The sequence below is a fragment of the Struthio camelus genome, chromosome 3 (genome assembly GCF_040807025.1).
Source record: "Struthio camelus isolate bStrCam1 chromosome 3, bStrCam1.hap1, whole genome shotgun sequence".
Lineage (NCBI taxonomy): Eukaryota > Metazoa > Chordata > Aves > Struthioniformes > Struthionidae > Struthio > Struthio camelus.
Window position 1 is genome coordinate 138,840,367 of NC_090944.1, and position 24,792 is coordinate 138,865,158.

Genomic DNA, 24,792 nt, shown 5'->3' on the forward strand with positions numbered 1-24,792 from the left:
GGGCAATGCCACCCTGGGACAGTAGGGGGCAACTGTGGGTGCCTTGCACCTTTATGGCTGGGGTGGACGCCCCTGAGGAAGGGGGTCTGGGCGAGGCGCAGGGTACTTCTGCTTTATCGAGACAAAGGTGGGGTGACTGCTGGTGTCCGCACCTGACCTTATGCCTGTGCTGCGTGACGGCTGGTGGCTGTGGTGGTGTGGGGTTTTTTTTTCCCCCCCCCCTCCTTTTTCTTTCCTCCTCCTCCCTCGCCCTACGTGAGCGGCACCGTGGGGGAAACGGTCTGGCGGCTCCGCTCTGCGGGGAGAGGCGGGCGGGAGCAGCGGCCGCGGCGCCGCGCCGGGTCCGCGCCCCCTCGGCCTCGGCCGGCCGCGCGCGTGGCGGCGGAGCGCGCAGGCCACGCCCACCCGCGGCGGGAGGCGGGCCGGTGAGCAGGGCGGAGAGGCGGGGCCTGGCGGCGGCGGACGGGATTGGTGGAGCGGCGCAGCCAATAGGGAGGCGGCGCGCGGGCGCGGCGCGCTTGCGCGGCGGGTTTGAATCGGCGGCAGCGGTTGGCGCGGGCGGCGCCGGGAGGATGGAGGTGGCGGCGCGGTGAGCGGCGCCCCCCGCCCCTCCCCCACCCCCACCCCGCCGGGAGCTGGGGGGGGCCGTTGTGGGGGGGGGTAGGGGGCACCTGGGGACGTGTCGTGGGGCCTGTGAGGGGGCTCTGGGGACGTGTCGTGGTGGGGAAGGGGGGGAGCAGGTACGGCGAGGGGCCGCGCGTCGTGCAGGGGAAAAGAGGGGGTGGGGGAGGGCTCGTGCCTGCGCTGTCGCGGTCTCTCCTCAGCCCGGCCTGACCTGCTGCTCGTCCTGCAGGAGTTACGAGGCTCAGATCCAGAACTACCAAGGCAGCGACCCGCTGGAGCCGTGGGACAGGTCAGTGCTCCTCCTGGCTTGGGTGCTAGCCTGTGTTCCGCTGTCAGGCGGCCCTACCTCTCGCTTGATCGTGTTTCAGGTACGTGCGGTGGGCAGAAGGATGTCTTCCCAACCAAGAAAAGCAAAACCGCTTGCCACATATCCTGGAGCGTCTTGTGAAGACGTTCCTCAGTGACGAGAGGTACCACAAGGACCCAAGATTTATTAACTACTGTATTAAACTGGTAGGTATACGTGTGTTTACGAATTAAGCTTTTCTTCTGTGATTGCAAATGAGTTTTAGCTCCTTTACTTTGTTTGCTAAGCTGTGCATGTTTGAGGACAGATGCCTGAGGTGGGTCCTCTTTTCTAGGCTTCTCCTGTACCCCTTGTCCTGCCCCACAAACCTCCCACCCTGTCCTCTGTTGCCTCACTTAACTGTGGGCTGTCATCGCCGTTCCTCAACGCATCTAGTTTAGAATCTTCCTCACCAGGTTGGCAAGCCCGTTAGCAAAGGTGCTTTTGCCGTGACGTATTGAACAGATCCCATCTTTCCCTAGCAGCTCTTAATCCTCAGAGAGGATTTTGTGGTCAAGCTCTGCCTATGATACCAGCCTTGTAGTTGGGTGTTAACTCACAGAATGCTTTTGCCTGTGAGCCTTTTCCCTTCACCTACAGGGTGGAGAACACCTGGCTCCCCCTGCCCTTCACCCCAGAGCTCTGTAGCTGCACTTAATTGTCCAAGCTTTCCCTTAGTAGAGTAATTGGTGCCCACAGGCATGAGCAATGATGGGCAAGAGTTCAAGGGCTTGGTGAGCCTTTGCTGTTTCTCCACAGTCTCCTGAAATAAACCCCCCAGCAAGCAACAGTCGCGTTCTTGTCTGGTGGGTACCCTGGCTTTGTGCCTAATTGGGAAGGATGGAGTGTGTTGTTGTTGGTGGTGGTTTTTTTTAAATACGGGGGGGTAGGTACAGTACCTTTAAATATTGAGGAGAGTAGCATATGTCTTTTTGTTAAATCTTTGTCTATGCAAAAAATTTACAGCTACCTCTGAGCTAGTTAATTCTATTGGAGCCGCCACCTTTAATAGGAATGTTTTTACAGGCTCCCCCTCTCCTTCTCACTTAATGTAGGTTGACCTATAAGAGACCGAGTCTAGACAAGGGTGGTGGGAGGTGGGGGAGTGCTCAAGGCTGTAGCGTAGAATTTAGATATGTTATTCTCTTCAGGAAATCTGAGAGCTTTTTCAGTCTTGCTGAAGGGGAGTAAATTTTTAATGGTAAGCTTTTTTTTGTTTGTTTTTTAAACTGTTTAGCTTATGAAAGGTATTTTATCTACTACCTGTTTTTAAGTTTAGAAAAGAATAGTGCTCTTCTAGAGATTTTTTTTTTTTCCTGTAACTTTCTTGGATGTTTTTTGAAAGCATTAATGGGTTATGCGTCTTTATCTTATGCAGGGAGAGTTCATCTCTTCTCCATGCCAATATTTTGACTACCTCTATGGACAGGAAATTGGTGCCAGGACATCTACGTTCTATGTTGCTTGGGCTCAGCAGCTTGTAAATGAAGGCAATGTGCAGTGTGCTCGAGCTGTCCTTCAGAAAGGACTTTGCAACCAGGCGCAACCAAGAGAGAACTTGCAACAGCTGTATTGGTAATTCTGACATGTCTTGTACTTGATGAGCTATTCGGATAGTGTTCAGTTAAATTTCGTTCTTGCCTACACGTGCCCTGTGCTATAGCAGAGGTAGACTAATGATTATTTTTGTGAAGGGTATGTGCAAGCTTAACGTTGATGCTTCCTCACTGTTCAAAATATCTTCACTTGTGGGCTGTTACAGAGGGTGTATTGAAAAGTCTGAACCACAATGTCTTCAGTGAAATAGAACCCAGAAAGAAAATCCCTTAATTAGTTAAATCATTTCCTGGCTATTCTCTTCATTCCTTGGAAACTCAAGCAGTTAGCCGTGCTAATGATTGCTGTCTTTTCCATTTAGTGATGTCTGTATACTTTACACAGTGTATGAACTGGCTGCAGTGTCAGGATATCACTCAACCTCTGCAGGTGCATGTGCTTCTACTGGCACTGCCGTCTGAATATGCAGCTCAGCTACAGCTGGACCTTCTCTGCCATTGGTTTATAATCATAGCTGAACTGCAGTGAAATCATATGTCAATTCCTGATTTTGTGAGCTGAATTTTCAAGGAAATGTGGGGTTAAGAGTTTAGGGGATTATATTGACAATAATACCTATATCCAGTTTCTTGTGGTGCATGTCACATACTGAGAGTGGGTATCTGTTGGAGTTCAGTATTTAGCTATTGGAAGCACTAGGGTTGATACTTATGATCAGATGCGTCCCCTCCAGTGATGATAAAGCGGGAACCTGATTTCCATCTCTTGCCACTTGTTACAGAATTTACTTATTTTTTGGGGGGGGGGGGGGAGTATGTAAAGGAAACAGGATATGTCCATACGCAGTAATAAGTGTTCTGTAACTAACCTGAGTATTTTGATGTCACATTTCTAGGCATGATCACTGTCTAAGGAAACGACAGATTTGGGGGGTGGGGAGTGGAAAGGACAGACAACAGACTTGATGGTAGTAACTGACATTTCTTTCAACTTAGCTGGCTGCAGAGTTATGAGCCTCAGGCTCCTCCTCTGACACAAGGTAAGGCTAAAGGTGATCTTTCTGTGAGCTGTAGCTTAGCTCGTTCAGTTGTAGATCTGACTAAATTGCTAAATAGTCTTCAAAAAAAACTGCATCTGAGGTATATTTAAGAGGTATGTTTAAGATTACTAAACAAGTTGCACGTGCATGATTCTGTTAGCTACTTGTTTTCCTTTTCTGCCTAACTCTAATGGTGTATATTATTCAGCAGTAAGTTCTGTTACTGTGAATAGCATTGTTTCATGCTTCCTTTCCCTCAGTTCTTTAGCTGACAGAACTTTGTATGGGAAACTTGTTGCGCTGATTCTATTCTAGCTAAAGTGTTAAGGCATCCATTAGAGGTTTATTTCAGTAGAGCAGCTGAAGACTGAGATCTCTTCAATATAAGAATATTACTGTACAAATGTACAGAAAAGGGCCATTCTTATAGCTGGGAAAGTGAACAATGGAAATGAGAAAGAAGCTGAGCCACGGTTCTGAAGTGACACCAGGAATGAATGCAAGTCTGAAACCTGACCAATAGTATTTTAATAGCAAAACTTAAAAATTCCATTTAGTGACCATTGTGTGCCCCTTGGTAGATTTACCTGGTAGCTGAACTCATGTCTTATATCAATGCTACTGAAATTATAGCACCGCTTTCCTTCAAGTATGTAATAATGTGCGCTCTAGAAGACTCAATTGAGAGCTTTAATTGAATTCCAGAGTTGGTTTAGTAATTATGAAGTCTAAGAAATTGGCTGTAGGAACTCAAAAAAAATTTTATTTTCAATGTATCTTTAAAATTCTTAAGGTGAGTGTTTTCAGAATGAGCTATTAGTTTTCCTGTGTTTAAAGTTACTCACAGAAATAAATAGGAAAATGATTCCCACTCATTAATATACATCTATGTTTTTCTGTCCCAGTTGCTGCTGTTATAAAACCACTTCAAACTTCCCATGCTGAAAATCAAATGACTCCTCGAAAAGATGTTCCAGACTTTAAGGATTCAGCACGTGCTTGTGCAAATCAGGTAACTGACTCTTAATGAATGACTTGCACCGACATTTTTCTCCATGCCTACTTACTAGATGGATTTTCTTTATTGAGAGAGAGATATCATTCCTTGTTCTCTATAGCTCTCACATAAAGTTTAGATTGATGAGTATAACTGACTAAGGAAAAAGATAATAGTATCTGCCATCTCCAGAAAATGTTACTCATACTTTTATGCTTTAAGCATCACATCTGCACAGAAATATCTCACTTGGGAAGGATTGGGAGACAGTTATTAGTCACTCAACACATCTCCAGAATTGTAGGTGAAGAGTGATGTATCTAGCTAGTTCGCATTCCTTGGAGGAATAGTATTATGAGTCAGTTATACTTCCTGGAAACTGCCTGCACTGGATTTTCATGAAACTCAGGTTTAGTTTTCAAATACCTTCTTTAAGAACAAGTGAAAGATAATCCTAAAGGAAGAAGAGATTTTTCCAGACTAGTCCCCAGTGGATTAGTGGCTGCTATAAAAGTCAATCTATTGATCTGGGAAATCATTAGGAGATGACTTAATCCCCACAGGTGATGAGCCGTGCTGTAGGGGCATGTTGATAGAGCGCTCTTGTTTGCCAGGTCAGTCTGCAAAAAGTTTCAGCTGAAGTTCTAGCCATATATCTTGTGGAGTCCAAATCCTGTCACTCTGTAGTCTTCCCTCATCCCAGTCCCCATAATAAAAAAAAATTAAAAAAAGGGAGGGAAAAAAAAAAAAGAAAAAGAAAGGAACTGTGCTATTTGTAACTCCTCTTAGATAATAAATACCAGAATGCAGGACTTGTGTTTTTCTGAAGCTTGGTAAAGCTAGTTACAACTCCTCACAGCCATTCTGATGTAATAAATGAAAAATGGATGGGAGGATGAAATTCAAGACTGCAGACAGGAAATTGATGTAACCTTTCTCTTGTCTACTTTGTTCCGTCTTCTAAGGTGGCTGCGACTCTTTCAGTTTGGAATCACCTGCAAATATTGAAGGTTGTCTTAGATGATGGAGTAGTGCTTAAACCTTATCACGTCTGCTACCTGCCCTTTAGCCCTGAGGCTGGGCAGCTCATAAAAGGAAGAAATCAGTAGGGCCATACATTCTGTTCTTAACAAACCCATGTGTCCGTAACTTGCGCTCTTGTCTTTTTGGAATAGAAACTAGTTGTTAAACTAGTTCCGGAATCGTTCTGAGGGCTGAGGTTGTCCAGAACTATGTCTGTCTGTCTGTCTTTAGTCCTCTGGGATCTTGCCTGTCTCCCAAAAGTTCTCGGAGATGAGAGCAAACTGTTCTATGGCTAATTCTTCAGAGTGAACTTTCTAAGGCTCTGATGACTTGCGTACCTCTCTTTTTGATCTGTTCTTGCCATGCTTGTGGCCTAAATTGTTGTCTCTTCAATTAGAATTAAATATCGTGGGCTTCCTTGTTGTTGATCTGGTCAAAATGGGTAGTTAGCTCTAATATTAGAAACTTTTTTCTTTTTTTCTTCCCTGCTGTAGGGTCCTGATTCTGATGGTGCTCAGTCCTGTTCTTCTGGTGGAACAGCAGAAGTGTAAGTAAAAAAAATATGTGGCTATAGTCACATGGGATTTATTTTTGGAGCATGCTAATTTTTTGTAATGAACTTGAACAGAACATTTTTACTTTTCCTTACAGCAAGTACATTACGTACATCTCCAAGTCTGAAGTTGTTCCCAAGTCGTCTTCAACTGTCATTGAATGTGAGCAGGTTGCAATGTACGATAAAAGCCTGCTCGTCTGTGAAGGCTCTGAACTTTCATTTGAGGAGCTAAGAGCCAAGAGATACTTCAAGAAATACGAGCGCCTCAGAAGACAGAAAGAATGGGGTATTCTTCTTTATTTCCATCTAGCTACTTTAGAAATTGGGTTGTGTTCTTTGCAACCTCTATATTGAAGTCTTGAAAACTTTCCAAAAGCCCAAGTGAGCATCTTAGTACCAAAACTGGGTGGGATGAGCTTGGAAGCATTAGGTAACATGTCAGATGGCTGCTCTATAATGGCATCAGTTACCTTCAGTCCCTACAAGGATTGAATTCCAAAACTGGCTGGACGTTGATACTTAGTGTTTAAGGTAAGGATTTTTCTTCTCGAACCTAGATTTTCATAGATAGTGTTGTCCTTTTTGAGGAAGCTGGAGGCAAGTGTGAGCAACTCTTAGTAGTGCTAGTGACCTTGAGGTAAGTTCCAGCTAAGGATCTATGTGCTTACCTGTGGATACCTGCAGTTCAAGATGGAAAGTATCTTGGTTCCCATCAGTAGCTGGTAATTGGAGAGAGCCCAGAGAACATTTCGGGAAAAAAACCTGTTATATGGTTATGTATGATGCCAAACGTTATCCTTGGCCTAACTAAATTAAAGGCACTCCACAGCAAAGGGGGCAGCACTCTTATTTTCACTTGGTCTTGTGATGCACCTTACAAAGCTGTGTATGTGCAGAAAACACACCTCAATTAAACCAGGTAGCCATCTGCTAGGCAAACCTCTTCCTCAGTAGACTTGTCACCTGGGTGAAAATGGCTGGCAGCTGCTGAGTAATTTTTAAACAGGCTTGACTGAGAAACTGGTGCATATTACCATATAGGCAGTAGAACAAAGCTAAGTAATCTGATTTTTTTCACTACTTAGCCTTAGCAAATGCAACTGTGATGCCCCTTGTATATTCAGCACTGGTGTGGTTATAGCAACAGTGGTCTGAATGCGCAGACAAGACAAAGCTTATAGAGATGGTACCTTTTGTTTGTTGCATGATTACAGTTTAGAGGCAAAATAGAAAGGCTTTCAAATAGGCAAATTCTGCTTTAGATCTCAAAGAGGCAAAACCAACATTAAGTGCCTATAAAGATCAGCCACTCAGAAGCAAGTTAGTCATGTATCTGACCATTTAAAAAAAAAAAAAAAGGTAGTTATCCTTGGGATAGAGGGGATGTTGCTGAAGTAAAAAAGTAATCATTTCATTTGACAAAGGAGAAAATGGATAAACAGGAGTCAGTGGAACAGGGAAAGTTTCAGTGAGTGGAGGGAGGGAAGACAAAGTGCTTCTGAGTCTGGATTTTTTTTGTTTTTTTTTTTTTTCTTCAATCCAGTAGTTATGTATGGTAATTCCCAGCAGGGGAAGCTCTTCCATTGGAGACAGGAAGGTCTGTTCCTACCCAGACTTTACCAAGAGGTCATTAGGATAGAATCTTTCAGAGTTAGTTTCCCGCTGTGCTAAGGAGGGATGCCACTGATGTGCTTGCAGCAGGACTGAGCTTGGCACCACAGGAAGTACACACTAACCTGGTGGTATACGGGTTTATGAATTCTACCATGTTTGTGGCAGTCACCACTTGCTAAAAAGCACTAGGGCCGCCCCTGGTTGCCCGGCTAGTGTTGAGATGAGGTTGTGTAGCTCTCCCTTGAGCAAACAGGACTGAGAGGTTAGACATAGTGAGTCCTGAGAAATTTCTGCTTCTCCCAACTTTATCCCCCCCAGAGCGTGGGGGGGGGATAGTGGGTACCTCCTGTGGTCATATAGACTATATGTCTTTTACATTCAAGCAGCTTGTAGTGTCTGTGCTGAGAAACTCAGTAGGATACTGCTTTTACTTAATATGAGGATACTGGAATTTAAAACCAGGATACTGGTTTTACTTAATATCATGGTTTTTTCCTTAGAAGAAGAAGAGAGAGACTCCGTAAGGAGAAAAGAATCAGCTCTCCTTGAACTGCAAGCTCTGCAGCAGAGGCTGGAACAGCTCACTCAGCTCACCAGAAGCTTGGAGGAAACTAGATTGGAACAGTCATCTTCAATGTCCGCTGGTCCAAATAAGACAGTGGTAAGTATGTAGTAGCACGACCCTCATAACCTCGTAAAATTTAAGTATGCTTTAGACTGTAGCCAGAATAGTGCATTAACCAAATCTGGAAGTAAAGACTGCAATATCTAACTAGTATAGATACCTGGCATAATTTTAAATACATAGTGAAATATATTTTAATTGTTAATTCCAAAAGTTTGATTTTGCTACTCTACAGTTCAGTTTTAGCTACATGTGACAGCTGTCTCTTATGCGTGATAAACTGTTCTAGTTATCCAGAAATAAAAGGTAAAAGAGCAATAATTATATCTGTTCTTGCATTTTTTATGTGTAAAAGAAAGTATGTTCCTTATCTCTAAAGGTACATGCACATGTGACACCCGGAGCAGCTCTGTGGCAGAACTGGACAACATCTTGTCAAAGCTCAGATCTGCAAACCCCCAAGGGTCTGGTGTCTGACCAGCCTCAGTCAAGTACTTTATCATCTACTGTTCTTACATCGCAGTCTATTGAACCAGTTGGCCCCCAGATGACATCAGCTTGCATGTTGGAAGCAACATATAAGAAGGATACAATCAAAACTCAGCTAGAGCTTGGAGGACTCCAGAACAGTTTATTGCACCCTCCATTCAGTAATGTTTCGGCTCAGGAACGGGCCCACCCGGACTTGACTCATAATCAGAACACTGGAGAACAGTATGTATAACCAGGCTAATTCCTGTTCTGCCAAGCGTGCAGTCTTCAGTATCTACGCTGTAGCTGAGAATTAACTAAAAAAGGCATACTTTTTTTCTTCTTCTAAAAGAAATTTGAAGTAGCCTATGGAAAATAACGACAGTGTTTGTGCCAATTAGCACAACAGGAGGTTGTGCTAGGCTTCCTAAGGAAAGCCTCTAGTGGTGTAACTGGTCTGTGTCAGCCCAAGCTTTCTGCCTTTAAACACAAGGATCCTCTCTTGGTCAGGATGAAAGACTAATATGATGGTATTAAGGGTCTCACTAGTTAAAGTAGTCTATGAGAACAAAATAACGATGTTCAGCCATAGATAAGACTTCTCTAACTGAAGGTCCTAATTTGGATTTTAAATTCCTTTAATCTCAATTATTACAACTTAAACACAGGGTTAAAGTATTATGGTCAGTTCGCTGTGTCATTGAAGGGATTATTCAGCATTTGCTCCTTGATATGCCTACAATAAGGGGATATGCTCAGTTCATGCTAATCCTGCATGTTGCCTCTTGCCAGTGAAGGTCCATGGAAGAGGAAAAAAATTGCACTTATGTGTACTTTGGCTTGTGTGACTGAGCTAATACAGGGCACAGAACTGGGGGGAAGGTGTGGATAAGCTAGGTTGGCATGGTTGAGTAGAAAAATAAGCATGGTCGAGTAGACTCGGCCAGATAGAGGAAAGAAACAGTTGTCAATCACTTCTATGATGGAGTTACTTGGAGGCAAACTGAATCCAAGAAGAATATTTAATCCCTGCATTTTATCCCTTTTTAAAGGATTGTCTCCTGCCTTTTTAGGATTTGTGCCTGTTGGTAACTGTGTGAGAAACTTGGGCATTTTCTAATAGTATTCTAAAGGGTCTTTGACGTAATCTATATGAATAAATAATAACAGGCATGATGTTAAGATGAAGAGTAGTTCAAATGCTGTAACGGCGATTAGATTGACCAAATTCCGTGGTGTGCGTAAGCAACAGACTAACAGAAAATGAGAGCTTAGTGCTTTGCAACTGCTCACGCTGCAAATGTTTATGTTATAGTAATGCTTAGGGACAGTAAGAGTACAAATTGACAAGCATCTGAGTTAATCTGACAGCTGTGCACAGGAAGAATGTTTCATTTGTGCCTGTACAGTATAGCCAGTCTTGTACTACAGCTCTGGAGCTTGTCAGACCCGTGTGTGAGTCACTTCAACTCACTAACCAAGCAGAAGATCTGTTTGGGCAGTTTTACTGAGTTCATTTTTTTTGATTGGTCTCATGTGAGAGTGAGCCATAGCCTGAGATTAATGGCCTGCTCTGGTTTGCTATGTTGCGTTGTGAACCGGATTTTAGTTCTACTTTTGGAGCGTGGGCCGCTCAGGTGCGGTAGCATTGCAAAGTCTCAGTCTTGTTCATGTGTATTCCTTGTCACGCTCTTGTCACAGGTAGGGTAGCTTTATTGCATTTTTAAAACAGAGATGGTTCACACTAAATAAACTGCAGTAAAAAAGGTAGTCCCACATGGGGAAAAAAATAGGATCGCTAGTTGTTGTCTCCCAGGGATGTTTCTTGTGTTCTAGACTGGGAAGGACCTCCTTACTCTTTGAAGTGTGTTACTTGAACTGAAGCTGGAATTTAAGACATGGCTTTGACTTCACATTCACATTCTTGATCTTTCCTTTGAAGGCACTCTAACAAGAGGTCTACTGGACTAGCTGCTACTGTGGACGTGAAAGAAGGTAATAAACCACGTTTTGACAAAGGTTGATGCTATTGTCATGACTTCTACTGACTGGGAATGAATAGCATGTGGCTTTTCAATATTGGTGAATCTAGAACGTCATGCCTGAAAGTTACTAATATTCAACATAAATACGTAGAGGGCTTTACCATGTAGTTCTCTAACTTACGCCTGAAGCCTGGGATAAAATGCATGGAATGGCATACTTCCAGTATCTTTATTTCCGTTGCATCTTAAATAGGACTCACTTTTCTCATAGCTACAAAGGTGACTCAACTATTGAAACTTCTTCCCAAATGAGTTCTACGAACAGTAGAAACTTTCTAAGCTGAGATCCCCTAATCTGATCTCTAGCAGAAATTCTGTAGACTAGAGATGTTACAGGTTCTTCATTCATTATTTCCAGAAAATGACATGTGTTTTCCAGAAAATTCACATCTGAAATTACATAGAGTATGTAAGATCTAAGAGTAAAGAGTGGATCATATGATTTCTTGAACTTCCATTACAGCATGCTACTTTTGCATTAAGATGATCGATATATTTCATGTTTTCAAATTCAGATAAATTTCTGTAGGGATCTTAATACATAACTAATTAAATTTTCTGTGGATTCCTTTGCCTTTTCCTCAAACACTAGTAATCGTGACCAATTACCACCAGTAGACAATGGTTCTGATGGAGCCGTGCTCTCCAGGAAAGTTGGTCCTTTTGCAGATTTTTTTGGGGGGATAGTATCTTTCAAGTGGCTGAATGATGACTTGGTTTGTCCTTGGAAGGGAATTTTTCTCAGGTTAAGCTAACAAAGTTACTGGGAGCATCTTTTGTCTTCCTGTACTTACCTGTAAAGGTAATGTGACAGAAAAATAAGACCAAAATATTGAAACATAATATAGGAGTTACGTGGCTGAAACGGTGACCTATCCAGAGAGAGACAAACTATGTGATTTGCTAATACCTTTCAGTTCTGAATTGTTAGCCCTTACAGGCTGTTTGTATTTCAATAGAATTGTTAACTAATCTAGGTTGACAGCCAGCTCTTGAGGCCTCTGAGGTAATGCTTCTTTCCCCTATTTTTTGCCACAAGCCTCAGGGACCTGGGGGCAGAATTTAAAGTAAGAACAAAAGTAAAACACCATTTTTCATGTCATCTCTTACTAAGTCCCCTGCCCAATTGAGCAGCATGCCCAGAGTTTCCTTAGTTTTCTGTACTTAAAGAAGCCCTTCCTGATGACCCTCCTGTCCCTTCCTAGTTCCAGTCCTATCTGAGCTTTTTGACTTTCCTGGCTCCATCCTTACAGGCCTGGGCTCTCTAATTTTTCGATAGCGTCTGTCCCTCTTTCCACCTTCTGAGAGCTTCCTTTTGGTCTGTGAGCTTAGTCAAGAGTTCCCTGTTCATCTGCACTGGCTTCCTGCTTGCTCCTTTGCTAGACTTCCTACGTGTCAGAACAGGCCATTCTTGTGCATTGAGGAGGGTGTTCTCAAAGACCACTCAGATGTCTGAGGCCCCTTTGCTCTTCAGGGCAGTCTTCCTTGGAAACCTGCCAAGCAGATCCCTGAACAAGTCAAAATCTGCTCTCTTGAAATTCAGGGTTGTGGTTCTGTTACTCATCTTGTTTACTTCTCTCAGTAACTTTTCACTAACTACTGAAAGATGAGTAGACATCCCCAGGCTACTTGAAGAAGCTTTAGTAGTCATTGCACTATTTTTTTTTATTTTTTATTTTTTATTTTTTTTTTTAGCATCTAGAGTTGGAAATTCTTCCTTTGCTTCTGGAAATGCTTCTCAAGCTACACCAAACACTTCGCTGGGAGGACCAATGCAGGCAACGCCATTCAAAGTGCAACCTTCACCTACAGTTCATACAAAGGAAGCATTGGGTAAGCATCTGGAATGAAGTGCTAGTTTCACTGGAGTTAACAGGATCTTGCCTGGTAATTTTAGTGGAGCTGAATATTCCCTGAGGCTACCTAGTGATATGTGTATATGTGTATGCACAATTTAGTCAAAGAGGAAAAGAAAATTCATGGTATTGGCACTCTTCTTTTGCAGTTAGTTGGATGACTCAAAACTTTGATCATGTTCTTTGAAAACAGTGGGATTAAAACTTGGCAGAATTTCTATTTCTAAAGCTAACATTCCAGCAGCCACATAGTGGAAATTCCTGGAGAAGTCACTGGTGTTACACCTACTAGGCTTCTTTAGGCAACGTGTTCTCTGAGCCGCTCTTGTCTGCGCTGTCACTCGGTGATTCCTGTTTCTGAGGTGATGACCTACCACAGACTAACGTGGCAGAATGATAGGAAGTTAATAACTCAGCTTTGCTGATGCTGAGCTTTCCCCAAAGCTGAAGCAAGAGTGACTTATGCTAAAGGTCTTTGTGATTATCAAATGGAGATTGTCAATTCTAAGCGTTGCTTTTTCAAAATGCTAAAAGAAAGGGAAATGGCAATTGCACTTCTGATGTCAGACATGAAGCGCTAATATTGTGATGCTGTTTTATCCCTCCTGTATGCTTTACTACCTGCCATATCCTTCTATTTTGATATTAAGCTTGTTAACCACTACCACGTAGCAAAATCCTGCAGCAGCATATAGATCTGCAAAAAGAAAACAGAAAGAAACCTTGTGGTGTTCATTAGTTTTGCAACTGTCTACAAAAGAAAAAGGAAAATTTACTCCACAATCAGAGACTTTGACATAGTTTTTAAATCTCACTTTTAAAAAAGAAAATGAAAACAAGGTCATGGCACCAGCAGGTATATATTCGTTAAGTCTCTGACCTTCCTGTGTTTACTCAATTATCTGGAGTGCTTAAATGCAAAGTCAAGGAATAACATGATGGCTAACATTTGATTTGTTTTATCAGTGACTCCTACATGGTGAGAAATCTGAGAAGTTTTTTGTTTGTTTTTAAAGGCTTTCTAATGGATATGTTTCAAACACCCATCTTGCCTGAACCATCTCCTCTTGAGGAAAGCGAAGAGCAATTTGAAGCCTTTTGCAGAAAAAGTGGTATGTACTGTTATTCTTCAGTCCATGATATGTCAGTCTGTAAGACTTCACTTTATTTCCCTTTTACTTCCCCAGCCAGTCCCTGTGTAATTTTGAAACAGGTAGTTGTTTGACTAGGTGTGGAATGAAGAAGCAACTTCTTTCCTGATAATGAATTTAATTTACTGATAAGTTCTAAATTCTGATGCTCAGCCTAAGAAAGGCAGAAGTGCTTTACTGTTAGCAAGCCTATTAATATGTATAGTAAACAAATTGCTTCTCTGTAGACAATTCTCTGGCACTTAAAACCTGAATTTGAAAAGGGCGGAGCTGATCTGAGTGTGCTTTCATATGAGTAAAGCTTTTTTTCTGAAATATTTGTCTCTACTGTTTGTAAATCTTGAGCATCACAAGCAGCGCGAGCCAAGAAAGGAGAATACAGAGGCAAACTAGAGCAGGTCGCTTGCAGATTGGGTGTTAGTGTCTGAATTGCCGGCTTGTCAGTAACAGCTAAGATGGTCTGAAAGTCAGGCAGTAGCACTGGTTTCCTACAGTGGGCACGGATATATCTCAGTTACAGCTGGTCAGATGCAGGCCAGCAGGGAGATTTCTGTACTCTTGGCCACTCTTTTTTCTGAGATGGAAAAATCTTCCTCACTTTCAAGAGCTTATAGCGAAGATAAATTGAGTGGCAATTCTGAGGACGCATCTGTCCTGTCCTGTCCTGTCCTGCCTTGCTTCGCTCTAGGTCTTTGTGTCTGTCTAGTCTGTCTGCTTTTCTTGGTCAATTTTGTTAGGCCTCTCTGAGGTTCAGAAGGAAAGAAAATACTAAATCTGTTTTAAGACCTTTGGTGCTAGAACTAGTCACTTTGTCAGACCAGCGACCTTCCTCAAAACAAGCGTCTTCAGTGCTTGAAACCTTCAATACTAAAAGGTGCGTTACTCCAGCATGTCTGTGCCCTATATAGAAAATAAGCATGCAGTTTTCTAAAAGAAAAGCTACATCTTCAATCCTATCAGCTGTTTGGGGTAAAAATGTGGCTCTTTTGTACGATATTCATTGGGTGAAGATAATATCAGTGATCTCTTATTTCAAGAGCCAGATGGAAGCCTGAAAGTTAATGACCCTGCCCCTGTTGTGCCTGTGTTTTCTATCTTTGAAGATGAGAATGAAAAAGAGAACAGCCGGTAAGAGAAGCAAGTAACGAATTGAGTTCTCTTTATTAAGAATTACATATAGATTTGATTCTGTGCCATGTAATTTTTCTGTGACTGCGTTTGCAGTATTGAGATTGGCTTGAATAAAATGATCAGCAACTGTGGGGAGGTGACATGAGAGAAAGCTTTAGTTGCTTCTATCTGGAATTGCACAACTTTCCCATTTGGACAGTGTGCTTAAGATGCTTAATCTTCTGGATAATACTGTGAATAGCTTGTTGTCTTTGAGCTATCGAAATTTCTCTTTCGGCAGATATGGTTCTTAAAAATTCGTAGTTATGGTTAGTCTGCCTTGGAAAGATTCTGGGGGAAAAGCTGTTCTAAACTGCTTGTTTTGTCAGGATCCCGCAGCAGAGAAACAAGCCTGAAGAGCCCAGAACTACTGGAGAACGTCCCTTGACTGACTGTACAGCACGTACACAAGTGAGTGCTTGGTCTTACTGTAAGAATTAGCTTTGGAAATGGGCTATGTAGTTAGAAAGGAGTATTGGAGGTGGTTGTGTTTAGTAGCGTCCTGCAGCGATCTTCATTCTATCCCAGTCTTCCACCGTTCTTTTAAACTGTATCTAGCTGAAGTCTAGATGCCCTTTCCTGCCGAGGGGATGAACTTTCTCGGTTGCTAGTTTTCATAAAATTTCAAGGAGCTTAGTGGTGGAGGCCTCTATCCCTAGACAAATCTGACTGCAGTTGAGTAGATTTGGCAGCTGCTTGGAAGAGGAAAGACAGGGAGCAAGAGACACTTAATGTTCTGTTAACCACCTAATAGGTTTCATAGCCAAGGAGATATATAAAACTATGTTCTGCTTAGATGTAAGTGATCACTAAGTAATTAAATAGGCTTTTCCAGACTCCCATGGCAATTTTTTGCTGTCTGCCATTTTGCTGTGAAATTGATGGTTGCCAACACACAGGTGTGATACCAAACTATGTAAACCTGTGATTTGGGTTACCTTTTTTAATTGTTTCTCTAGTACTCTAAGTTGGTACACGTAAACTCTATATTATTGAGACTGACTGTAGAGGCTGCTGCTGGGTTATAGTGCAGGTCTGACAGGACAGTTTTGATTGGCTTGGTTTTAAACCTATGTATTTATTTTCCTGTCTAGGAAGAAACGCAGACATCAGAGTTCTTGAAGGATGATTATACAGTGTGGTATGCACCGTACAGCAATAAAACTTTGGCCTCGAGTCCAAACAACACAAGAGACTTTGCACGAGCTGCCCAGTTTGTATCAACGCCTTTTAATTACCAATCAAAACAATCGCATCAAGCTTTGGAGGGAAAAGGTAAAAGGTCACAGTAAAATAACGAATACTTGAGGTTCAGTGCCTCTCATCAAATGCGGTGTAACTCCATTTCTGTGCCCTGGTTACTTCCCAGGGCTTGCTAAATACGTCATAGGTGTGGCTGCCAGTGTTGCCCCCTCTGAGTGCAAATGCCTTACAGAAAAGCAGGTGGGAGCATGTGCTTGCCCCACACGTAAGCTTTCCAGGAATTAATAATTGGGGGGGAAAAGAGAAGGTGGCAAGAGAGCTGTAGATGGTGCTGTTGGAACTGTTGTTCTGAACTGTTCCAAAAGGTCCTCAGAAGTCCATGGGTAGTCAAACAATTGACTTAAGCCCCAGCGCCCTCTTCTATGAGGACCTTTATGCTTGTGTGCCTTTCTTTTAGGCTTGGAGTACTCTTCCCCAAATAAATCAACCTATTGTCTTTCCTTGTGTATTTTAACACAGGCTTGTTCAGTTGTAGTTCTTGTGGTACCTTAGCAAGTTTTGCAGGTGCAATGCATGTGGAGGGAGGTTGTTTTGGTTTTTTTGTGTTGTGGTGGTGTTTTGCCTTCTTCTCTTGGTAAGAATACTCTAAATGAGTACTTGATAATGTACTTGCCTTTTGGAAAAACAAGCATGTATTATTATTGTTGCTCTCTTTGTACAGCCTCTGGGGATGACTTGCTGCAAATGGATTTGGAGCCTTCGGAAGCGCCAAACAAGCAGGCAAAAACTAAGAAGCTAAGGTATGGCGTTACTTGCTAAGATTTTGAAGATTTTAGATTGCTACGCAGGTTCAGAATTATGTCTGAGTAGTCAGGTCTGTTATGCTGTGGCCGGTGCCAATTTTCCGAGCAATCTGGAACTGATGCACATTTTTATTAGATTGTCTCTGCTTAGAATATCACAGCACTTTGTGGAGTTAATTGAATCTGGGTATGGGCATAATTACATTAAAAATGCTCTTATGATTTAAGTTGCCTGACACCTTGTACGAACATCAAGGACTCAAACTGCTGTGCTCATTCCCTAAACATGTATCGCATGTTGGGGGCAGTGGTGATAACAGCTAGTTGACAGTACCACTGCTGCATTTGAGGAAGCAGTGTTTGCAAAAAGGTGTGGATGAAACTGAGAGGTTCAGCAGATGTCTGACTTGCAATAATTGGATGGCTAAAGTTAGTGAGTCTCAGTGCCAGTTTGAACTTGCTTGCAGCACCCTTCATAAATGCTTCCCAGAGAGGCTCAGCCAGTGCCTTTTCTGTAGTGCGTGTTTCACACCCAAGTGGAAGAGGAGCTGTTCTGAGTGATTCAGCAGAGACATGATCAAATCGAGTACACGCTATGTGAATTTAAAGTCAGCATTCGTCTCGAGTGTTCTGTTAGCATTCTTCACTCTCACGAGATGTGTTATTCAGTATATTATTGATATACAGAGGTTAGTTGGAGTGGCTGAGCCAAACCGCTCCTAGGTAAGCGGAGAAGTAGCTTCAGTGTGGAGCTCTTGGATAGTTCGGGCGCAGAAGTTCTTGTGGAAAACAGTCTGTGGGTATTGGTGAGGAGTTAATGAATGCAATATGTAAAGGAACCCTAGAAGCAAACATGAAATGCTGATTAAGATTAGTTTGGTAGATTCTGCCTTTGTACAAATTGATTCACCGTTTGAAGTAAAAGATGTAGATAGAGGTGGAGCGTTTCGGTTGTGTGGGGTGGTGGTTGTTGTTGTTATGTTCTTGGTTTTGGTGTGTTTTTAATGAATAACCATGCCCAGAGGTTTTTTCCTGTCCAAAAAAATGATGTTTGGTATTGGGAAAAATGTACAGTACGGTCACGTTCTCGAGGTTCACAATGCTAATAGATTTGGGCATTGTTTGAAAAGGGGAGAGTTTAAGTTTCATATCACTTGCGTGATGTACCTTAATCCTAACGCAAGCTTTTCTGATGTTAAATTTATTGTGCTTCGTATCTTAGAAAATCATGAAGCAGCCATGGTCAGTTTTTAACTGTCCAAAATGTTTTAGTGTCTTAGTATGGGAAACTGTTCAATTGTTGGCCAATGAACTGAAAAGTTATTAGACTATGAGTAGCAGGATATGACCATATCTTATTTTCCTAAGAAATGTCCTCTATATTCATTTTAGTTTCTTTTACGGCCAAGTTTGCAAGCAGCAACTTTTGACATACTATTGTCTTACTAGAGATGCAAAAAATGCCATGGCAGTACTATCAATTAACAATATTTTGTTTTATGTATGTAGCCCTGCTCTTGAACGCATTGCAGAACAAGGAGAGCTTCAAGGAAATGCCATCTCTACAATTGTTTCTCAAAGACTACATGAGCAAACTGCAACTAATAGGACTGAATATTCCTTGCCTGCTGGGGTGGACAAAACTTCCCATGAAGAGCTATTTGAAACTTGGCCGGGCAGGACAGACAGGAGCATTAGAAATTCAGGTATAGAGCATTGGCTACAGTTTTCCTCTCTCAAGTCAGAGACTGGAGAGCAGTTTCACGTTCTTGGAGCAGTGGTTTGATGGAACGAGAAGGTGGTCGCTGAAGTGAGCAGTGTCTTGTGGCTCCTGCAAGGAAATTGCTGTTTATGCACAATGATATAATTTCATATGGAAGGACAAGCGCGGGCAATACCTGCATTATATGATGCCAACGATACTCTGAGGCGCAGGAGTATTCAGGAATACCTAAAGATTCTTTGCTAGTTCAGGCTCAAAGACTTTACTTGACAAACGTGTTTTCAGCTTGTGATTAAAAAAAATTCAGAACAAATTTATACCCACACCTTCCCTGTTCATTTGACAAAATCGATTATGAAAAGCAATGCCTACATAACTTATTCCTCTTTGATCTTTTAAGCTTGTATTACTTCTTTTAAATGACATTTTGCTTATAGCTTAAATATCTGTCTTCTTTCCATGAAGTCCTTGTTGAGAACCCTTGGGATGAGGAACTGATTTGCAGATTCTTATCAAAGCTTCCTAAACCACTCAGTACCTATGCCAACTATTTTGAATGGGATTCTATTCTTCCATCCATCAAACTGAAGGCTGAACTCCCACTGGGTAAGAGCTACTTCAAACATTTCACTTTGAAGCATTTGTTGCAGTTTTTCCGGGGACCTTTAAAGTACTCTCCTAATCCAGTTTACTTATGCATATATTCACAATGTGCTCAAGAAAAAGCTTCCCGATTATCTAAACCTCAGCTTTGAAATTAGACCTGTTTTTTTTTTGTCTTCTGTAGCTGAAGCATAACAATTTTTGATTAGCTATTCTGAGAAGGGAACACAGAAACCTTTTTCTAGTAATACGTAACACAGCTCCAAGCTTTGCATAGAACAGCAGCAGTCCTGTTTCAACAAAATCTGTATGACAGTAATTGCAGCATACTTACATGACTTAAACATTAGTGTTTACTTTTTAAGGAATTCACTTCGGAATTTCATTACTTGTGGGGAGTCAGACTCTAAACTGTGTGGTGTTTTTAGTTTCACAGAACTCTCTATCTCAAGAGTGGTTACAGGCCCCTTTTATGGGAGGGGATGGCTAGCAAGGAGACTTGCAGTGAAAGGCCTGCATACAAATTACTACTTTAATTTCCTGAGTAGTAATGTCTTCTGTGAAGTTTGCAAGCGGCATGTAATGCTATTTATCTCTTTTTCCCCTACAAAAGGTTCCAACTCATTCCATGTGGACTGCTTGCTTGGAGAAGGAGCTTTTGCTCAAGTCTATCAGGCTTCCATTCTGGATGCAAATAACCCTAGAAACAATCAGAAAGTAATATTGAAGGTAAGTAGCGTTGATTCAGAAAAATGGAAAATTCTGGAGTCTTATAGTAATCTGACACCTTCTGACACTCACCCTGGATGGATTCTGCTGAGTTTCCGTGTTTGTGCATATCAAGTAAGGCGTTTTGGTCTATCCTCAAAGCCTTGTTCAATCTGAGCACTTTGATATCTGATGCGTTTTCCACCTGGGAAGTTATTTAACCGTCAGACTCAACTTACCTCTTCATCTTCTCTTTAAAAGTAGTCATAAGTATCCTAAAGACTAAGAATTACAGCAAGCTCTTTTTCACCTGAACAAAGGCAGTTATTTGTGCACATGCTCTTAGTCCACTGCAAATGAAAATTTGTTTGGGTTGACGATAAAGTTGCTCAAATGATTAGCTCGCGCTGAAGGGGCCAGTGCTTCTTGCAGATATGTGCCCACTACCTTTCCACTGGCTTTTTTGCGCTTTCATAGCCCTATTGATAGCAGCATACCTGCCAGTTCTAGACTGAGCGGCTCCCACCTCTGCTCTGCAGTTGTCTTCCAGGCTGCTTCACAGTGCAGGAACAAACAACTGATGATAGGATGTTTAAACCAAGACCAATTCTGAAAGGAAAGCGTATGTAACTTCAAAGTCAGCTTAGTCCAAGAGGGTTATACTAGATCATATAGTTAGTATAGCTCAGTTGAAATGTGGCTGTGTGACAGAGTGCCCCCCTCAAGCTCTCCACATCAAGTTTTTTTTTTTTTCCTACCTTTGGAATCTTTTTGTGGAGCTCTCCTGCAACAGTTGATTTTTCAGCAAAGAAATCATTTTAGTATAACATCTTAGCTGGGAATTTTCCAGTATGTAAAGGTGGCCGTTTTAAGACGTTTCTTTTTGAACATCCAATGTTTAATGTAGTGGGGGGGAAATAGTAGGGGGAATCAGAAAGGCTTTCCTGTCTTGACCTCGTTGTCATAAACAGTCTCTCTTAAACAAAACAAATGTTGCCAGCAAGAGGCTGAGACATCAGGGGGAAGAAAAAAAAAAACTTTAACAGGAAGCTGCAATGAATTGTGGCCCTTGGTTGAAATCTTATTTCAAGAGGATCAATCACCGAGTGCATTGTTTTGAGGTTAATCACTGTAGATGTAAGTATTCTACTTGATTAAAAGGAGAAGTACTTGAGTCTGTCATTTAAAACACTGAGATGATCTTCTGCTTTCCTTAATGCCAATAGATTTACCTAGTAAGTCAACCTTTTGGTTACAGGTCCAAAAACCTGCCAGTCGTTGGGAGTTCTATATAGCAACGCAATTGGTAGAAAGACTTAATCCAAGTATACACCATCTGTACATCCACTTTTATTCTGCTCATTTCTTTCAAAACGGAAGCATTTTGATTGGTGAACTCTACAACTATGGAACGTTGCTGGTAAGCGTGCTCAGCTTCTGCTCTAAACATCTGTGCTCTTACCTCTTAGAGTGTTGTTATATATCACAATATTCAGAAATCTCTTCTACAGTCAGCTTTATAGAACCTTACTGTGAACATGTTTTGCACTTAGCAACGTGGACCTGCAATCCATATTAAGTTGTTTCCGTGTAGCTGATAGTTCTTCCCTATCTCCCTTTTGTTCACAGAATGCCATAAACATTTACAAAAAGCTTCCTGAAAAGGTGATGCCTCAAGCACTTGTAATCTATTTTGCTGTAAAAATTCTTTATATGGTAGAAGAGCTCCACAACTGCAGGATCATTCATGGTGACATCAAACCTGATAATTTCATACTTGGAGAAAAGCAAGTATTTCCCTTTACTCCCTGAGGTGCCGGCATATCATTGTATCACAATCTTGATGCTTAAGTGCTGGTTGCTTGTTATCTTGGTTGCAGGTTTCTGGACAATGATACATGTGATATAGATGGTCTCTGTCATGGCTTGACGCTCATTGATTTGGGACAGAGTATAGACATGAAACTCTTTCCTGAAGGAACTGCATTTACTGCAAGATGTGAAACATCTGGGTTTCAATGTATTGAAATGCTGACACAGAAACCATGGAACTACCAGGTATGTGATTGTACAGACAGTCTGAATTCTTGGAGCTTAAAAAAAGTGCATCTGACATGAATAGATGGAGTATAGAAATATTAGTCTTTTGCACTAGTGTGACAGTTCAGCTCTTGATGCTCTTTGCTCTAAAGAAATGATCCTCAACCTTCTTGTGGAGCTTGCCCAGTTGGCTCCTTGAAGTTTTTGGGGGTAACTGTTAGTGGGCTGGATGCATGTTTTTCATATGAAACTTGTGTGTGCTTTGTTTAGACAGACTACTTTGGCATTGCAGCAACTGTCTACTGCATGCTGTTTGGTACCTACATGAAAGTGAAGAATGAAAATGGTATCTGGAAGCCTGAGGGAGTATTCAGAAGGTTGGTGTCAAAAATCTCTTCAGAAACTTCCCTTTAACAGAAAGATATATCATTAATTTCAGTTTTGAGGTTAGTTTCTGACATAGCTCTCCGTACTGCTTGCACTTGCCTTTTTGATGCTCTAAAAACTGTGGGTTTAATACATGTTAACCACTTCATAGACTTCACAGATTTAAGTACAGGAAGCGTTTCAGCAGTGGATATGGTGAATTGGAGGGCATCCCTATTTTCTTGATAGCTGGAAGTAGGAAACTACAGCTAGTGAGGAAAAACTGGACTGGCTCACTAAGCAGCATGCCACAGAGGAAACTGCATTTTGTTCTGGTGTGTGCTCTGCGGTTCCTCCAATCTGTAACTTGGGGGGTAAAAGGGTAAATAGAGGAAAGTGTTTTAACTGTTTGAATTTAGTCATTTATTTTTGTTTTGTTGTTGCTTTGTAGAGTTGCCAATGCCGAACTGTGGAAAGAGTTCTTTGACAGCATCCTAAACATACCAAACTGCCATAGCCTTCCTTCTTTGGGAGTTTTGCGCAAAAAGCTGAAGGACTTATTTTGCAGGTCATATGCGAAGGAAATAAAATTCCTTCGGAACAGACTTGTTGTGTTGCTTATAGAACACAAACGGTCACGAAAATAAGCGTATAGTTCACCATGCTACTGAGGAGTGGAATTTCATGTATGTGAACCTTTTTTGTAATCACTTGTTTTAAAAATAAAAGTTCTTAGGGTCAATGTCAGGACTAGTAACTTGAGTCTTTCTATGCTTTCGTGAAGAAAATTGCGTAAAAACAAGTAAAGTAACTTTATGAAAACTAGATGAAATGTTAATTTAACTTGTCCAGCTTCAGGCAAGTTAAATTAGGAGGAGATGGAGGCTTTTCAGAGATTGTCTATAGTTGTAATAATATGTTGTATATTCTTAGAAATAATAAAAAATTGATGAAAAATATTGTACATATAAAATAATTGCTCTCAACCTCATCTCTGATCTTAAAAAAAAAAAAAAAATTATCTTAGAAGCATTCAGGTTGAAGGGACCTCAAGAAGTCATCTAGTCCAACCTCCTGCTCAAACAAGATCAAAACTGAGTTCAGACCAAATATGTTGACAATACTTAGATCTTGTATAGACGCTAGCAAACATACAGGTATAAATGTAATCCAGTGAAGCGAAGAGCAGGCTGCTCTTTAACGTGTGAGGTGTTCAGGATACATTTTCCCAAGGTGAAGAATAGTGAACAGAGCCTTCTAGGAGGAGCAAGTCATTGGAAACTTGAATGTAATTCCAAAAGTCCCCAGGAAATTGAAATCATGCTATCATGGAAGACTCTAGAATATGTTCTAAGAGAGCAAGTAAAAGCAGCAATTGAAAGTGAAGTGATGTATAATACAGGCTAAGAGAAAATGAACTCATGTAATTTTCTAGACTTTGTCAGGGAAAAATCTATGGTTGGTAGGCACAAGGAGGATGGATTTTCTGTAGGAAATAAGAGAAATTCAAACAGAACAGTAAAAATGATAAGACATATTTAATAACTGTTCTTATTAGGAAAGAAGCAGGCAGACTTGCTAGTTACATTTGTAATGGAGGATGTTCCATATTTTAAATCAGCAGGCTGATTTAAAGAAAAACTTAGACTGCTGAAGATTTGGATGAAAAGCTGTTACTATACCAGATTTATCCTGGCATGCTGGCCACTACCAAAAGGCTGAGTCAGCACTTCTCGTTCTTGGAGAGACTGGAGTAATTGTAGTCGGGTTAGTCCATTCAACAAATGGTAAAATTGCTATTGGATTACAATGTTATTTGATTAACCTGCATGACTTAGTGGAAAATAAGTCATGTAGTACAAGGCTTTTTCATGTCTCTTGGTTATAACCAGTTAAATGATTTGTCGTCTTTAAGCTGCTTGTGTGCCATAGCAATTAAAAAGAAAAAAACTTGTACATGTTGAAAAGTGCACTTGGGGGGGGAGTTAAGAGGTTACATTGTGGTGAGGGAATTAATGACTGATTATTGGGGGTTTTTTTGTTTGGTCCTTTTTTATCGTAAAAGGAACTTTACCATAGATCAATTCTAAGGTCAGCATAGACCTTTTTTCTTTTCTGCACTCCTCCTCCCGTGCTCCCCGGTGAAAACACGTATGAAAGCCTGGGCAAAAACATTGGCGTTATTGAGCAAACCAGACTGTATAGCGTGCTCAGCATTCTGCTTATCCCAAGGCCGTGTGATGAAGCATCTAGACCACAATCAGAGAGAAGG

The 24,792-nt window shown here is 41.5% G+C and overlaps 1 protein-coding gene across 1 annotated transcript; it reads left to right on the top strand.

The window, feature by feature from the left end:
• The first annotated feature begins 496 nt into the window (after positions 1-496).
• On the top strand, positions 497-24,457 carry BUB1 (BUB1 mitotic checkpoint serine/threonine kinase). The gene is made up of 25 exons (XM_068940444.1): positions 497-589; positions 854-913; positions 993-1,137; positions 2,349-2,545; positions 3,523-3,566; positions 4,472-4,578; positions 6,081-6,133; positions 6,238-6,428; positions 8,257-8,417; positions 8,761-9,095; positions 10,795-10,847; positions 12,593-12,730; positions 13,770-13,865; positions 14,942-15,032; positions 15,404-15,485; positions 16,169-16,349; positions 16,999-17,077; positions 18,590-18,786; positions 19,269-19,409; positions 20,020-20,135; positions 21,373-21,534; positions 21,744-21,901; positions 21,995-22,172; positions 22,425-22,531; positions 22,972-24,457. The coding sequence occupies exons 1-25, from the start codon at positions 573-575 to the stop codon at positions 23,165-23,167; spliced, it is 3,285 nt and encodes a 1,094-aa protein (XP_068796545.1). The 5' UTR covers positions 497-572; the 3' UTR covers positions 23,168-24,457.
• The last annotated feature ends 335 nt before the right edge of the window (positions 24,458-24,792 follow it).